Source organism: Fukomys damarensis, unplaced genomic scaffold (genome assembly GCF_012274545.1).
Source record: "Fukomys damarensis isolate Sample0158 unplaced genomic scaffold, DMR_v1.0_HiC HiC_scaffold_9, whole genome shotgun sequence".
In the NCBI taxonomy this organism is placed as follows: Eukaryota; Metazoa; Chordata; class Mammalia; order Rodentia; family Bathyergidae; genus Fukomys; species Fukomys damarensis.
In genome coordinates this window covers 5,557,222-5,575,047 of record NW_022900921.1, presented here as the reverse complement: position 1 = coordinate 5,575,047, position 17,826 = coordinate 5,557,222, and the positions used below count along the sequence as shown (strand labels likewise).

The window sequence follows — 17,826 nt, the reverse complement described above, 5'->3', positions numbered from 1 at the left end:
AAAATGAAGTTGCTGGGTCAAAGGGTTCTAATGTACGCTTGGCCTTGCACAGTACAGAGGATCAAGACCTCACGCGGGCCCCTGAGCTGCATGCCCAGCCTGATAATGTATGTTTTTACGATTACAGATATTCCCAAATTGCTCACTCACTGCTAAGAGAGCACCTCAGGGAGGTGAACGGAGGCAGGGGGCTGCCTTCAGGGAGTCTACAGTCTTGGGGGATTTATTTCAAGTAAAGGACAGGGTGATGTGGTGGGAAAGGCATTAGAGTCGGTCAATTCCAGACCCACTTGTTTGACTTACTTGCTATTTTATATGATCTTGGCCCAGTCACGCTCCCTCCTGGGCCTCCGTCTCCCTCTGTCGTCTCTGACATGCTCTTCCCTCCCGCCCCTCAGGCCCCCCAGCTGGGTGATCCACGAGAGCCTAGGGCGCAAGTTCTTCTGCTTCCTGTCGGACCTCCGAGCTCTAGCACTGAGCAGGGCCATAATAAGCAGCAGCGGCTGAGTGAGCTAGAGAATGAAGCTAGAGCCCCACAGTCATGAGGCTGATGGAAAAGGCGGCAGAAACTTACCAGTGAAATCCCTACCTCTTAAGCTGATGACCCGCCAGGAATTAAATAATGAGGAAAAGGGTTTGGATCTGGGGTGGAAGTAGTCGGAGGGCAGTTGGTTTACTACACTGTCTACCCGAAGCCCTGCGAAAGCCCACATCAGGGGCAGAGAAAGACTGAGGCATTCTGCAGTGTGGGTGTTACCTCTCCCGTGTCCTGGTGACAGCTGTCCCCTCTTTCCCTGGAAAACCTGTTCATAACCTTCCATGGCGCAGACCGGGATGCATTAGACCTGTGGCTTCTGAAGCCGCCTTGAGCTGTAAAATAATTAGGGTTTGGCGATTCCTGTTCCAGGAAGGATTCGGACTCGGGCAGCTCTGGACCGAGAATTCGTACCCTACTACTGGCTGACGGTGCTGGCCGTGGACAGGGGTTCTGTCCCTCTCTCCTCTGTCACAGAAGTCTACATTGAGATTACAGACGTCAACGACAACCCGCCACAGATGTCCAGACCTGTGTTCTACCCCTGCGTCCCGGAGGATGTGCCCGTGGGCACTTCTGTGCTTCAGCTGGATGCCCGGGACCCAGACTCCAGCTCCAGAGGGAAGCTGACCTTCAACATCACCAGTGGGAACCACATGGGCGCCTTCGTTATCCATCCCGTCACAGGTAAGGACCGGGAAGCAAGGGAACGGGCCTCGCTCCAGTGGTGCAGTGTCCTCGGCATCAGCTGTGAACTTTTTTTTTTTGGAGATTCAGATGGCCAGGCCTCTGTGTCTTAAAAAGACACGCAGGGGATTTCGATGCTTGAGAAAGCCTGTGACACTTTTCTACACAGTCCGAGTCTGAGCAAACGAGGAGTCTTCCCCTTCCTTGCTTTGGAGTTGAGGCAGGACGCGGACATCCAAATGCTCCCAAACTCACTCCTCTCCTGAGTCACAAGCCATGGGTCAGACGTGCCCTCACCCGGCAGCCGACCGGCTGGGACCCTTACCCCGAGTCAGCCCTCTCACTCGCGGCTGTCCTTGGCCCAAGGTCATGCGGAGAAAGGTGGTTTTGAGGAATCCAAAGGCCCTAGCTTGGCAGTAGTCAGCCAGGTGCAACCCGCAGAGGGGCTCCGTTTGACTTGCACAAGCTTTAAACAGTGGTTTTTGAAGTTATGGCCAACATTTAAACACTGGCCAATTCTATAGAGCATTGCAGATTTGTCACTGTTCTTTCAAATCTGGAAAGTGTGCGGCCACAGTGTCTTCATAGGTCCCCAGGACACCGGAGGCTGGCAGCGGCTCCCCACACAGAGCAGGCATACAGCCTCTGGTCCCCCATGACCCCTACTGCCCCTTACTGTCTTGTTCCCAGCCTGCGCCCCCACTTACGCCTCCTTCCTGCCTCCCGTTGGCCCTCATGTTGGAGAGACACTTCCCCGTGCTATGGACCCCTCTCCAAGGCCAGGTCACATCTGCCTCGTGGGGGATAAACTGCCATTTTAGGGCAGAGAAGGCTGACGCTTTCTCCTCAGAACCTAATACCTTATTCCATCCTTTACTACCCTGGTCCTTAAGACAGAGGGGTTTAGAAGGGGCCAGAGCTTGGGAGGCCAGGTGAATGCAGTGTCCGTTTGCCCCAGTGACATTAGTTGGGATCCTTCCTTTTAATCTTTTACCTGGGGTATGGATTAGTCATAGGATGCTTTTCCCCTGGAAAACAGGCCTAAGCTGGTTCTCTACCTGGGGCTGATCTGTCCCTCGCTTTTCAGAAGAGCTATGATATCTCTCACCTAAGGCATTAACTTCTCAACTTCTTCCAAATCTCCGATCTGTTTACTGTCAACATTTCCCTGACAGCAAGTCTGGCAAAATGCCCTAGATGCAGTTGAGAGGTAGAGATTTTTATTAGCATAAGCTTTCTTAAAAATAAAAGGATCTATCAGCCATGTACCCCTTGCCCTCCTTTCTCCTCTCTGCCCTTGCACTGCCCTGCTTCCCTGCTAAGGTAGCCTGGATGGTTCCTTTGTGCCTTAAGACAAACTCATAGCTTGCTGTGACCCACAGACTCGTGGCTGAACTGGCCCGGCTGGCCTCTCTGGCTCTCCCTTGCCCGTCACACTGCCCCACCAGGAGCCTCTCCTCCTCTCCTTGGGCCTTCTTAGCTTCTCCCCTTCCTTCAGATCCCAACGCAGCTCTTCTTTCCTTGGGGAAGTGTTCACGGACACCGTAATGTACTTCCTGGCTTCCCTTCCTCTTCTTTGAAACCCTAATGATACAGCCCATTTTATTTGGATACTTCATCAATTATCCATGTCTCCTAGACTTCAAAGATTCCCCAGAAAATTTTGCCCATCAGAGTTACCTTCAGTACCTGGGCCCCAGTAGGAGCTCAATAAATTATTGTTAGATGAATGAATCTCCCGCCACTGTCCACAGTCTGTTAAGCTCAAGATATGTCCACTTACTGCACTTAGCAAGTCTTTAAAGGTGCCCACCCTTACAAGGCCTTTGAACAATCCCTGCTGGAGAGGCGGAAGAAATAAACTATGGTTGTGGTCTTAGAGCATTCAGCCCACCAGGACCAGGACTATTTGGATACAAATACAGAGCCCTTGCAGAACACAGCATGCTAAAGTATGTGCAGATGTGATGCCGTGGCTGCTTGGGAGGAGAAAGCTGCCCAGGGTGGAGGGTCCGCGCTGGCTTCCCAGAGCAGCGCCGGTTATGGTCAGTTATGACACGTAAGGTTTACTGAGCTCGAGGTTCCAGAGGCTGGGGGACCTAAAGCATGGTGCTGGCATCTGATGGGGACCTTTGTGCGTCACGACAGGGCCCCAGAGCTAAGTGCTACCTCGGGTCTCTCTTCGTCTTTCTAGAGTCATCGTGGAGACAAAACTTCAGGTAACCCAGAGTGTCTCCCAAAGGCTCTGCTTCTAAATAAGATGCGAATGTGAGGATTCCGTTTCCAGCATGTGAACTTTTAGGGAACACACAGTGCACCTGAATTTCCTCCCTGGTAAAAAGGAGAGAGTAATGGCTGTTGTGAGGCTTAGCTGAGCCAACGTGCAGAGAGAGGAGAGGCTCAGTGAGCACTGGCTCTACAGTGCTGGAGGAGGAGAGGAGAGAGACGAAGAGGAAAAGGTAACGGGGGCAAGACCAGGACTGTGGTGCTCAAGGTGAACACAGCAGAAGGAGCAGGGATCCATGGGAGGAGGAATCAACAGCTGTAGAAAAACAGTTGGATGAGGAAGGGGCAGGAGCGGGTCAAAGGTGGCCTGGTGTGGGATGCTGGGGAACCAGCTGAGTGCCGCCTCAGACCAGGAGAGCTAAGAGGGCTTTGGGTGTCTTCCAGGCCTTGTGTGGGTGGCTTTGCCATCTCCTGTTGACACGGGCTCTGCCTGGGAATTCGGACACTGAGGGAGGTAAGGGCGACAGTAGGGGCAGCAGTGATCCCAGCAACACGGGCCCTTAAATGTAGGGAGGCCTTGGGGTCGGGGTAAGGCAGAAGGGCAAGAGGCTGGGATTCAGACAGAAGGAGAAGGGGAAGTGCTTAAAGACAGCGAGGCGATGGCGAGAGATACACGTAAAAAATACGCAGGGAGAGGTATACAAAGGGAGAGAAGAGAGGAGGCATAGGGAGGGAGGCCTGGGTGGAACCACATGGAAGGCTGCCAAGAACCCCGACTCCTGCTCCGTCTTGAGGGGTCTCAAGCCCTGAGCCCTTCCCTTCCTCCTGATGAGCTGGGCGGTGACCTAGGACAGAGCCCTGCTAGACCCGGAGGAAGGCAGCTCTCATTACCACCCATCTCCTGCGGTAGGGGGGTCCAGGAGCTCCTCCAACCGCGCCCCCACCTCCTTCCTTCACTTAGGGAGGAAAAACCCGGATGCCATGCGCTCTGCTGCACAGGCAGCAGCGACCCTCACAGAGGCCTCGCTCCGCACCGCACCGCACCGCACCGCGTTCTCACTTCCGGCCCTGGAGGCTCCTCCCCCACACTGACCCGGGTGGAGCCTCCAGTCTCTCCATGGAGCTTCTACTTCCGCCCTTACTTCCGTTATCTGCATCCTTTCAAAACCTAAACAAGAGCAGTAAACTTACTGAAAGTTTTCTGTTGGTGCGATGGTCGGCTGACCCCCCTCCAACAGCTGTGCTCTCCTTTGAGACCCCCCCAGCTGTGACCCTTCGGGCTGAGGGCTTAGGATGACATCCTGAACCCCTGATGACCCCAACTTTAGGTTCCCCGGCAGAGAACTGGCACCTTCTCTCGCTCGTTGCCATGGTTTAGAGGCCCCCGTGGCTCGCCAGATTCAAACTGGATTTAGTGATCATGCAGCCCAGTCCCCCAGATGGTTTGAGAGGAGCCGCTTCTCTCTGATCACAGAGAGCTGGTGCTAAAGAACTAGGCCAACCATAAAGACAGTAGCAGAGGAAAAGGTACCTCTAGGATTTCTCCAAAACTAAGGTCTCGGATTGTGGTCTCAATTATAACTCCAGACAAGCTACCTTTATTACTCAATATAGTGTGCACAGCATTTTCACTTCTACAAAGAGTATATTTGAAGTAGCTGCATAGCCTTTCTTTTTGCATACAATTCGTGAACCTCTTCCTTTGTATGCTACATACTGGATTGGCTACTTTTAGAAGCGTGACGTGACAGACATGTGTGCCCTCGTCATCCCAGATTTCTGCCTTTAACTTGGGAATAAAAGTGGAATGGAAAGTTCAGAACTTAAAGCCGGAGGACCTTGAGGTTCACCCAGTTTAACTTGATGGAGGAAGTTTGAGGTCGAAGGACCTCAAAAGAGGAAGAGAAATAGGTAGGAGCTTCCTCCAGTCAGGGCAAGGCCCCAGGGCATAAGTGAGTGCCCTAAAAGGATCCCAGGGCTGGGTTTGAGAGTCTGCAGTGCCTTAGGTAGCGAAGGGAGCCGGCTGAGTCAGGCAACGGCACCTTGGTATTTGATTCTCCAACTCCACTGTGGGCCCTGCCCAGCGTCTGCTCTCAGGATTGCTGTCTTCGGATGGAGAAGACAGAAGCCCCATCCACGTTGGTTGGGGTGGTATAAGGCTCTCCTTACTGAGAAGTCCAGACGGTGTGGCCGCAGGCGCTGCCTCAGCCAGGTTTCACAGGAAGTAGGGTCGGCTTCGCCCCAGCCTGCTTTCTCCTCTGAGTAGGAGGTCTTCTCAGCTGTCTTGCTCTCAGGTTCCACGCTACCTCCTCGGCATACGCGGCAGCAAACGAGACTGTTTTCTAGGGCTTTTCACAGAGGTCTCAGCGTTGATTCCCATGAAACAGCCTGGCCGTCTCTCTGTGGCGGCACCAGTCAGGAAGGGTTGGGGCAATCCACGCTGATTGGCCAGGCTGAGGCTGCACACCTTACCTCGGATGTGGGGCGAGTTGGCTTCACACAGATCACAAAGGCCTGAAATCGGGGATGATGTAGTTTCCCCTCAGAAGAATTGGAATCTTTGTATTAAAAGAAAAGGAGAATGAATGATGGGTATCCAAGTGCAAACAGACTCCTTGAATTTCAGGCCCATCTCAAAGTCACACCCTAGCGTTGCTGATAGTCATCTTTAGCACCTGCAGCTCTAATTGTTGTTTCCAGATGAGCACCGTTCTGATGGAGTGGACATCTGATTGGGCAGACATATGATTGGGTGGGAATCTGATTGGAAGAACATCTGACTGGGCAGGCATATGATTGGGTGGGAATCTGATAGGAAGAACATCTGATTGGGCAGGCATATGGTTGGGTGGGAATCTGATTGGAAGAACATCTGACTGGACAGGCACATGATTGGGTGGGAATCTGATTGTGCAAGCATCTGATTGGGTAGGATTTTGATACTGTGGTTGTGAAGTTGTTGACCCATTGCCCCTGCCTAATGAATGGTAAAAGCTGGGTGTAAGTGGGACTTTCAACTACACGTTATCCCTGTGGTCCTCTCCCATCTTCTCATTTTCTCTTCCCTCTCCCCAGTGTTCCACTTCCCCTTAGCATACTTGTTCTCCAAAGACCAGAAGAATTCCCATCTGGGATCATCCTGAAGTCACCCCAGTGAAGGGGCCGTGGGAGTCCTTTTTTCATGTCTCCTTCCATCTCTCCCCCAGGTCTCCTTTCTACGGCTCGGCAGCTGGACCGAGAGAGCAAGGATGAGCATATCCTGGAGGTGAGGAAGGTGGGGAGCTTGGTCACAGAATTCACTGACCTTCCTGAGGCCAGGCTGAACATTGCTTAGGGATAGAGGCATCCTCAGGGCCACACACATACCCGTGGCTGAGCAGAGAACTAGGCTCACTTGTGCCCAGACTTGCTGTGGTTGGTGGTAAAGATGGTCAGGTCTTTGTTGGTTCCTTGCCACTGAGACGGGAAAGAACCTGAAACGGTGTCCAGGCTGGGTAGGCACCACACATTGATTAGTAATGCCTGGCAGGAGTGCGGGAGTCGGGGTAGAACATGTGCGCTATGTGGTTGTCAAGTCTGCTCTCCACTCCGTTCCCTGAGACCTACTCGAGGTTAGGCACTCGGTGAATAGCAGGGCCAGGATGAAAACCTTTGTCTTCTAAGTGTGTGCTTTTTTGAGTGTATCTTTAAGGTCATGTAGGCGTCTGTGGTACCCATTCCAATGAGATGCTTCCATCTGTGATGTAGAGGGCATTAAATCAAAAGAGAAGGCTATGGGGTGGGAAATCTGACATTTCATCCACTCTGAGGGGCAGGTATCTGTTTCAGTCTTAAAGGCATTGGGAGGGCGGGATGCATATTCCTCAGCACATGCTCTTTCCTACCGTAAGGAATGGGTATTATTTGTAAGCAACAAATAAACAACCTCCCAGGGCTCACAGGGACGGAAGCATTGTTCAAGGTCAGTCATAGCCATTTACCTTTAAACACTAAAATATTTTTAAAATCCTGACCCATCTGTAAGTGGAAACACCCCACTACCTACTGTGCCCTTGGGGCTCCTGCTGCCTGGGACAGTTGGTCCCTACACACAAAAGCTCCTGGTTCTCAAGTCACCTTGGGACCTTTTCCCTGGCTCTCATTTCAGGCCTTGGGCCGAGAGTCTGGCTCCAAAGTTCTACTCATCTCTGTATAAATACCTTCTAACCTTGAGGAGGTGAAGGGAACCCGAGAACAAAGCTCCTCAGAATTACAAGCACATAAAAGGCAAACAGTCTCTGAGGAATGGCCCTGGGCCTTCCTCGTAAAGGCCTGAGACTCTGAACTTACTTGGAGACTCTAACTTTGACTTCTTCCAGTTCTTGGAGGTTCTTTTCCCTATTCCTGTGAGCTTTCCTGTGGTTGACCTTAGTAGAGAGCTGAGATCCAGGTGGATGAGCTTAGGGTAATAAAATGAACGAATGAACATAGACCAAAGAACAAACGGACTACCATTTGCGTGCTGACAGCCGTGGAGGGTGCGGTGGGTGACGGTACCCAGACACGACTTGGCATTTGGCCACTCAGGTGCTCCTGTTCAATTCTGTCCGCAGGTGACTGTGCTGGACAACGGGGAGCCACCCCTAAAGTCCACCTCCAGGGTGGTGGTGTGCGTCTCGGACGTCAATGACAATGCACCCGTGTTCTCCCACAAGCTCTTCAATGTCCGCCTCCCCGAAAGGCCAAGCCCGGCATCCCCTGGGGCTGGGGCTGTGTACAGGCTGGTGGCTTCAGACCCGGACGAGGGTCTCAATGGCAGCGTCACATACAGCATTGAGGAGAGTGATGAGGACGGCTTCGGCATCGATCCCGTCACAGGTGTGGTGTCATCCAGCAGCACCTTTACGGCGGGGGAGTACAACATCCTGACGGTGAGCAGTTGGCTGCAGGCCAGGAATGGGGAGGGTGGCAGTGACTGGCAGTGACTTCCTTTGAGGGAACAGGAGGAGGGAGATGGCTGGGGGCACAGTGAAAGTGGTGTTCTGTTTCTTGGCTTCTCCCAGAGAACCAAGAGTCTTGCCTTTAACCAAAGGATCAGATTGTGGGCCTTACTCTTTGAGGGCAGGAAGGGCCTGGGAGATCCTCTGTTTGATTGTTTGTGTCTTTGATGGTGGTGGAGCTGATGCTGGGGGTTGAACCCAGCACCTTCACACTGAGCTATGCCCCCAGCCCTTTGTTTATATTATTGTATTTTGAGACAAGCTGAATTGTTTTCTAGGCTAGGCTCAAACTTTTGATCCTCCTGCCTCAGCCTCTCAGAGTGCTAGCCTGCACTACGACACCTCACTCCTCTCTGTCCTTATAGATCAGGATTTCATGAAAGTCGCAAGGGCTTTCGCATCAAGATGTGCCTAGGTTTTGACTCTGACACTGTTATTTTACACCTGTGTGATCTTAGGCAAATGATTTAACTCTTTTGAATCTTTTAGTACCTGCCTACTTGGGATAAGAATATTTTTCTTGTAGGAAGCTACTTATCAGGGGGTTCTCATGTCAGACAGCCTAAATTCAAGCTCAGCCTTGTTGCTGTCCAGGTACAGCAACAAGCAGGTGAGGGAAATTCACCATGTTGACCTCCAGCTCCCCCTGTAAGAGGGAGAGGGTAATAGTATCTCCCCTAGGGCTGGTGTGAGGATTAAATTAGATGCTACACACATAGCTCTGGGAGCAAGGCCAGATAGCAGTGAGAACCCAATAAATTCCAGCTTACTGGGTTCGTGGTTGTTGTAAAGAACATTATGTTTAAGGTAAATGTTTAAATTTTTAAAAAATTAAGAAAGGTACTTTGCCATTAATCTCCCCCAAAATACTCTTGTCTCACTTCAAACACACTTAGCCCATTATTCGGGCTCCTTTCTGAAGCAGTTCTGGAAGTCCTCTTTCGTGAGGGTCTCTACAAGGTGTGATCACACATATGGTGAATGCTCTGCTGCGTGCTCTCCAGCACAAAGACTGGAGTATAAAAACGCGATGGTGCGTCCTCCTTCCCCCTAGTCACTGGGTCTAGCACTGTACGACTTCCCGCTCTTCCCCACTGTCTCAGTAACCATGGAAGGTAAACATTTTGAATCAATTCAGAACATGGAGGCAGCCACAACAGTGCAACTACAGACACTCACAGAAGACTTCCAGAACTGTCCCAGAAAGCGGCGAGTACGTTGTGATGAGTGTGTTCAAAGCAAGAGGACTATTTTGAAGGGGATTAATGGCCATCATGTGCCTTTTACTGTAATACTTTTAAAAATATAATCATTCATTTTTTTTTTATGTAAAGACCATTCTGGGAAGTAGCACCCAGTAACCCTTCCGTTCATGGCCTCTTCTATGGTTTTTGTTTTTGTTGTTGTTGTCTCCTTTTGGTACTGGGGATCAAACGTGGGACCTTGCAAGGCAGCAGTGGACCCAGTGAGCTCAATCCCCGGCTCCCTATGGTTTTTCACTAAGCAGGAGGCTGTGAAGCACAGGTTCTGTCTTGCCCGCTACCGTGCTTGCTGCAGCTAGCAGGATGCCTTACAGCAAGTCATCAAAGGGGCGCGGAATGAACGACTGAGTGGACTAGAGACACTCAGCGATGGTTCAGCTCTGGCACCGGGCTCTTTTCAGATCAAGGCGACCGACAGTGGGCAGCCGCCACTCTCAGCCAGCGTACGGCTCCACGTGGAATGGGTCCCCCAGCCTCGGCCGTCCTCCGTACCGCTGGCCTTCGACGAGACTCACTACAGCTTCACGGCCATGGAGACAGACCCTGTGAACCACATGGTGGGGGTCATCAGCGTCGAGGGTCGGCCCGGCCTCTTCTGGTTCCACATCACGGGTGAGGCCCGCGGAGCAGCTCTGGTCCTCACAGAACCACCCTCCCGTCCCCTCTCGAGGCCATGCTACTCTTTTGCCCCTGAATGTTGTTTACCCCTGTCCTGGTTCTCCGGGTCAGAGGAAAGGGAGCTGCAGCCAAGCTGTCCTTCCATTGCAGATAGGAGCCCAGGTGGAACATCTGTGACCTCGGTGGTAACCCTGCCAGAGCTGGGCATGCCTTGTCACCTCACACGCCCGGGGGATGAATGGTCCAGGGGACCCAGGGGAGAAAGTACAAAACCATGTAGAACTCTTATTGATGGTGGGCCTGAGACCATGCTCGGTGTGCTGGCCCCACGTTGCCTCCTGATGATCAGGGAAAGGTACTCATTTTCATTCTTTTTGGGAGGCAGGATGCTGAAGATTGAACCCAGGACCTCCCCGCGTGTTTAGGTGCACACTTGGTCACCGAGCCGCACGTGCTAGCCCAGCGATGGCGAACCTTTGGAGCTTTCCATGTTAGCAAATGGCTCGTTCCTGCACACGTGCCCTAGGTTCGCCACCACTGCTCCAGCGCCACACTCATGCTCATTCTGAGAGACACCTGGGTGCAGGCTCTCATGGGCTCCTGTGACATTCCCCTCTTGATATCAAAGTCTGTAGAGAACATCTGAGGGGCGTAGAGCCCTTTTTGGGACCCTCACGAATGCTCAGGTCCTCTTCTAGGAGTGTTGCACCCACGTGAGCGCACCCACAAATGTAAACCTGTGTCCCGATTGAGAGGTTTTATAGACTCTCTGAAACCTGTGCAGGGATTTTAAGTTTCAAAGTCTCTAAGAGTTTCAGCATCCGTGTGAACCATGAAACCCTACCGCAGAGTTTTCCGGCTAGGCTCAGGGACAGGATAGGATATGCTCTTGACCTCCTGGTCTTACTTCCAGTTCCAATTCCTGCTCTTTTAATTGTTTGTTTTCGTCCACGTTTAATTAATGCTGGTGCCTTATAGAACATTTAGAAAATACGAATGAATGCAGAGAAGAAAACAAAAATGACCTAAAGTGCAGCCACCGGAAGATAACCTATTGTTACAATTTTGGTGTTGTTTCTTTTCACATATGCAGAGATACACACATACGTGGGATTATACTAAAATACTTTATGTAATATATAGCCTATGTATCATATATAATATATAAAACTATATGTGATAACATATACAGAGTGTATGTTTCTAATCTACATGCATGTAAGGTTAGATTAAAACATTGTTTTAGAATACTCTATTCATTAATATAAAACATAATATGTAGAGTTTTTTCTTTTGTTTTTTGTGATATTGGGGAATGAACTCAGGGTCTTCCCACTGAACTATATCTCCACCCCTTTTCCAGTTTCTCTTTTGAGACTGGGACTTAGCAAGTTACTAAATCCCCCAGTTTGGGTTTCCACTTTTGATTTTTCTGCCTAAGTCTCCCAGAGTGCTGGATTACAGGCATATACCACAGGCCTGGCTGTATGTTTTAAATATAACATAGTTCCATGCCACTACAGCAAATCCTATCAGAAGACATGTAAATAGCTTCATCCTATTCTATACTTGGAATTCTGTGGCTTTTTAGATCAATTTCTTCTTCCTGAACAGAGTTACTGTCATTTTCTCCTGTGTCCTAGCACAGAACGGTTACAGGCTGTTGGCGTAGTTTGGTAGGAAGTTGTCCTACATGTCTCATGCCGGAGGCAGAATAAAGTCTACTGCAAAGGTAGCTCCCTGTTTCTGCACAGTCGTTGGATCTCTGACAGATTCCTCCTTGGCCACCCAAGGTCCCGTCAGTCAGAGTCGGTCTCTGCCCCACACGGTAGATCTGGGGTCGGGGCCCGGGGTACGTGGCCGCTGCCCCAGTCCCTGAGCTTGTGTGTTCTCTCTCCCATTCCTCCTCCAGGTGGGGACAAGGACATGGACTTTGACATTGAGAAGACCACTGGCAGCATTGTCATTGCCAGGCCCCTCGATATGAGAACCGGGTCCAGCTACAACCTGACCGTGGAGGTGACGGACGGGTTCCACACCATTGCCACCCAGGTTAGAGGCCTTAGTTGGCAGCCCCTGCCCCCTGTTGAATGAGGCTGTGATGATTTTCGAGGATGTGGTTTACCCACAAGAATCCTACCTCTGGAATCAACCTTCTGGGTGTCGATACACAATCTACCTCGGTGATCCTGAGAGCACTTTTGCTCCTGCTCTGGGTCCCTACAAAGTGAGAGGATTCGTCCAAACAAGCATTTGGACTAAAGATTTAATGCCATAGGGGCTACCTTGGCTATGAGGAATGGTGGTCAGGCAGTGAGCCTCTAGATTTCTACTCTGGCTTCAGCTAGAGTTTTATCTGTTTTCTATGTTGGGTTTTGACATAACATTTCGTTTGAAGGAAAGGCTTGTTAGCATAATGTTTCATTTTGAAAACCACTAGAAAGCACAGCGTCGGGCTGGGGATTTGGCTCAGTGGTTCTGCTGCCTGCCTCGCAAGCGCAAAGATCAGAGTTCGATCTTCAGTACTAAAAGCACAATGTCTAAAAACCTTGTGATTTTGAAATCCTCTAATTCGATCAACGAATATTCACGCAGCGAGAGTGGCTGCTGTGTGCAGGCACTGTGCTAGGCATGGATGGCAGTGGGATCCAGACAAACACGGTCCCTGGCCGCAAACAGCCTGCAGTCCACCGTCCCTCCTCCCCTGTCCTCCTCAGGTCTACATCCTCCTGATTGCCAATGTGAACCGCCACCGGCCTCAGTTTCTAGAGGCTCATTACGATGTCAGCGTCCCCCAGGATACCCTGCCCGGAGTCGAGCTCCTTCGAGTCCAGGCCACAGATGGAGACAAGGGTAGAGGTCTCATCTACACCATACAGGGCAGCCAGGACCCAGGGAGTGCCAGCCTCTTCCAGCTGGACCCGAGCACTGGTGCCCTGGTGACAGTGGGGAAGTTGGACCTGGGCTCAGGGCCCTCCCAGCACACACTGACGGTGATGGTGAGCGATCTGGGAGACTGGGGAAGGATGGGCTTGCGTGCAGGATGTGGGGTGGATGCGGACAGAGGCTGCACCACCATGACGCCAGTCATGGGTTAGCGTGGTGATGCCGCACAGCTGGCCACAGGCATCTTCCGAAAAGGATGCCTAGAGCACAGGCAGATGGAACGGGAGTTCCTGTCGGCTTTGGATTTCTCTAGACTCCCCCCAAACAACACAGCTTTCAGTGCTGCAGTTCGGATTCACACTGTGTCAGAGCTAAAAGGGATGGAGACCTCCCTCCCAGGGCAAGCCCTAGGGTCAGGTATCCAAGAATTAAGGGGGATTTACTCTCTGGGTCATGTGCTTACTTTTTTATGACCTTAAGAATAAAAGCCAGCTTACATTTTACACCTTGTGTACCTCAGTTCTAGCCCTGACCCCACCCGTGTCTCTAGTCCTAATACCCAGGCTCACAGAGGAAGAGCTATGGGCTCATTGTCATACAATCGTTTCAGTGAAGCCAGAAACAGGGGCCCAGTGTCCTGTCTCAGGTCGGGGTTCTCGTAAGCTAATTTACCATCCTCTGGGCACATTCATGTATGTTAAAGATTCAGAAGTCCTGCAACAAAGAAAACTGTTGAACTTCCTTTAACTTAGTGATCCCCAAATTTACTTGACCACAGATTTTTTTTTTATGTTTTCCTGCACAACATGTTAATGTCTTGAAGAACTAATGTTCTCTGAGGCCTAATCTAGAAAATGCTACTTTACTGCCTGTGTCAGCTCTCTGTCGCAGTGACAAAATATCTGACATAAATCAACATCAAGGGGAAAGGTTTATTTTGGCTCCTGGTTTCTGAAGTTGCAGTTCATGGTCTGCAAGCTCCATTATTTTTAGGCCTGGAAAGGTAGAAACATCATGGCTGGATGGAGTAATGGAGGAAATCCACTCACCTCATGGTGATCAGGAAGCACAAAGAGGAAAAGACCCAAAGAGCAAGGGACCAGGGAAATACGCAGTTCTCAAGGCTACACCCTCATGGACTTCGCTCCTCAACTATGTCCCACCTCCTGTTTCCATCACTCCCCAGTGACGCTGTCAAATGATGACCTCTTCAGTGGATCAACCCACTGATTGAGTTAGATCCTTCCTTCCCAAAAGCCCATCAGTATCCAAGCCTTTAACATTATGAACCTTGGGGGGGGAACGTACTGAATCCCAGCCATAACACTTCTTTCTGCTAAGGTAGGGTCAGCCATTAAAACATCTGAGCCTAATAATCACTAATTGATTACTGACTGATAAATTTATTTATAAAAAGAAAAAAAGCATAAAATACAAAGCCAAATTTAAAGGATTACACAGAGCTACAGTTGGGCACAGTTTCGCTGGCATTCAATTTCTCTGAACTTACTCTCATCCTGCCTCCTCCTTTTCCATTTGTGGCTCCCTGCTTACCTCTTGAGCCCACAGGTTCGAGACCAAGAGATGCCCATCAAGAGGAACTTCGTGTGGGTGACCATTCATGTGAAGGATGGAAACCTCCACCCTCCACACTTCGCCCAGCTCCATTACGAGGCGAGAGTCCCTGACAGCACTGCCCCCGGCACAGAGCTGCTTCAGGTCCAGGCTGTGGATGCCGATCGGGGAGCCAATGCTGAGGTCCACTATTCCCTCCTGAAAGGTGAGAGGCCTGGCCGTGAGTTCAGAAGATGGGGAATGTGCTTTGGAGATGAGGGAAACCACTAGATGCATAACTTTGCAAATTAATCAAGTACCAGGCTCTCTCAGCTTTGGCAAATAACAGAGAGTTCTAGAGCTTTCCCTCAAAACACAGTGACCTAAATTAACACACTTCCAAAGATGGCAATAATAGTAACAAAAGGACTATTTGAGTTATGGGAGAATTTATATAAAATGATATAAACCACCAGCGACCATGCATTCAGAAGATGCTTTTGCAGCCCAGGTAACATTTTAAAATGTGATAAACTTCATGTATATCCATTAGAAGGGAGGGACAAATAAATATCAGGAGTCTGGCATGGTGTTAGGAGTTTCCTATTTTTCTTGCTAAGGCCACAAATTTAGTACGTGTTATATGGTTTTATTTATCTCAAACATTTGAATCATATTAGCTTTCCTAGAAAGTTGTTATTGTTGTTAAAATTCACAGAAACAAGATTATAAACTGTAAACGATTATATACCTGCTAGGGGCAATTATGTAATATCATTAATGAGTATTATAAGAAATGAATGTAATAAATCGATGTTGTAACAAATTGATAATATCCAGTGTCCAGTGGGTTATTAGTGGTGGTTTTAATAGTTGGTAATGCATAATACAGATTAAAGGTAATTATTAAGTGATATTATTTGCACATTATCAACTATTAAAATTAGATGCTATGGAAAGGTATAGATGACTATGACGTTCCCACCACCCTCACAGAGGGCATCGTGAAGAAATCAGAGCTTTTTTACCTTTTCTTTTTGAAAGAAATGGCTACCATATGACAAAAGTCTGTTTGTCCCTGAAGAAGAGTAATGCAAATTATGATGCGTAAATTATTTATCTTTTAGGCGTTATGACATCAGCTCTTTTGTTTTATCTCTTTGACAGCCCCATTTATGGAGACAATAGCTTTATTCGTGTGGATAAGATTAGTTTCAAAATAGTCTCCTGGCTATGGGAGCTGCCCTTGCTCATTTTTGAAAGTGTGACATTACACGGGAATGTATGATGAAGGACATAACACGTAGCCATAATTGTCATCACCCAGGGACAGCAACTCCCTACATTTCCCTTTCATCTTTTCCTGGTCTCTTTTGTGGTATTGAGATCCCAGTGGACCATGCTGTGGGTTTTTCCTCTCAGCTGTATAACAAAAGAAAGAAGTTAGAATTATATTTAGGTAGTGTAGCTACTTTTTATGGAACCACTCTAAATCTGCTGTTTACTCATGAGAACTGTGCTCATCAACAGAACTCGGGATCTTTGTCACAGGCCACCTAACCAACCAGTTGGAGAAGGTTTCTGTAGGTGGTCGTGGTGGCACACACCTTCATCTCAGCATTCTGGGAGGCTGAGGCAGGAGGAACAAAAATTTGAGCAAGATCCTGTCTAAAAAATAACACATTAAAAAAGGCTGAGGACACAGTTCAGTGGGAAGGTCCTGGTTCACTCCTCAGCACCACCAAAAACAAAACAAAACGAAAAAAAATGAGAGAGTCAGGCTGAAAATTTTATAATGAAGCTCAGCTGTCTTCTTTGCCACAGAGGTCATAAAATAATTGTACCATGTGTTAAAGGGAATGAAAAATGTCCCCTGGAGTATAAGACCTGTACTTCCAGTGGTGAGCAAGCTGGTCTGGGTGTTTCTCAGCCATGGCACTGAATAAGGGAGCCAGGGTGAAGAAAGCACTTGCTTTTTGATTCTCTTTGAGGCTTCCTGATCAAATGAAGACAAAGCCTCAGTCGGGTACCAGAATGCCCTTAGTCTTCTTGACACTTGTTACTCTTTGGTAACAAGTTTTTTTGGTTTTTTTTTTCCCCTCATTGAGTTTATTGGTACATTTTAGGTATATAGTACAGTTACATTCATTATTGGGATCTTGTTCCTTTACATGACAGGTCTTGGTGTTACTCTTTGTTTTGATCAGAGAAAGATGATAGGTCTCAGGCCTGCACACTTTAGATTGCATCTAGATTTTTTTCATTGATTTGTTTTAACATAGCTCTGATTTATGATGTGGTGATTTTTTTAAAGTAGCAATATAAAGTTATCTTTTAAAAATATTTATCAAATTTTAAGAGCAAATCATTTTTAAAGGGAAATATCCAGTAAAAAATATGATAAAATCATGTGGGCAGTGGCTGGATGATAAAAAATTATTAAGGTGATGTGAAAATGCCTTAAATTTTAAAAAGATAACTGTGAGCTACGCGTGGTGGCACAAAGCTGTAATCCCAGCACTCTGGGAGGCTGAGACAAGAGAATTGAGTTCAAGCCTACCCTGAACAATGAGAGACATCCTAAGACCCTTTCTCAAAACAAGAAAAAAAAAAATTAAAAGGGTTGATGGTGTCGGTGTGAAGGCCCTGGGCTCAATCCCCAAAATAAAAGAAAAGAAAAGGAGGGAGGGAGGGAGAGAGGGAGAGAGAGAGAGAGGAAGAAAGAGATAGGTGTGGAAGGTGCTGATACACAAGTGTCAAGATCTGGGTCTTCTATTCAGTCTCTCCCCAGAGGTCTCTCCACAGACTGTAAAACCAGCAGAGGACTTTCCCACTAGAGACCACAGAGGGAACAGACGAGGTAGTTTAAAAAAATCCTTGTGCATTTTGGCAGTCTGTGATTCCATGTTCAGTTTCATCTTGTAAGTATATAACCAGGTAACCAAAGCTGTTACGTACAAAGCATACCGTGCTCACGAATGGCAATGAAGGTAACTAAAGCTTTTCCTGTTAAAGTGCCCACTGCAAGTCGGGTGCCATGTGCCTTTCCCACAAACTATAGGTCTCCTTTCCAGGCTTC

At 48.9% G+C, this 17,826-nt stretch overlaps 1 protein-coding gene across 1 annotated transcript in view; it reads left to right on the top strand.

Annotated features, from left to right (window-relative positions):
- Fat2 (FAT atypical cadherin 2) overlaps window positions 1–17,826 on the top strand; it is a 118,228-nt gene that overhangs the window by 59,020 nt on the left and 41,382 nt on the right. Inside the window, exons 4-10 of the mRNA XM_033761574.1 lie at window positions 908–1,222; window positions 6,655–6,713; window positions 8,041–8,358; window positions 10,091–10,301; window positions 12,220–12,359; window positions 13,025–13,306; window positions 14,763–14,973. Coding sequence (XP_033617465.1) covers window positions 908–1,222; window positions 6,655–6,713; window positions 8,041–8,358; window positions 10,091–10,301; window positions 12,220–12,359; window positions 13,025–13,306; window positions 14,763–14,973 — 1,536 coding nt within the window. The remainder of the gene's footprint in view (window positions 1–907; window positions 1,223–6,654; window positions 6,714–8,040; window positions 8,359–10,090; window positions 10,302–12,219; window positions 12,360–13,024; window positions 13,307–14,762; window positions 14,974–17,826) is intronic.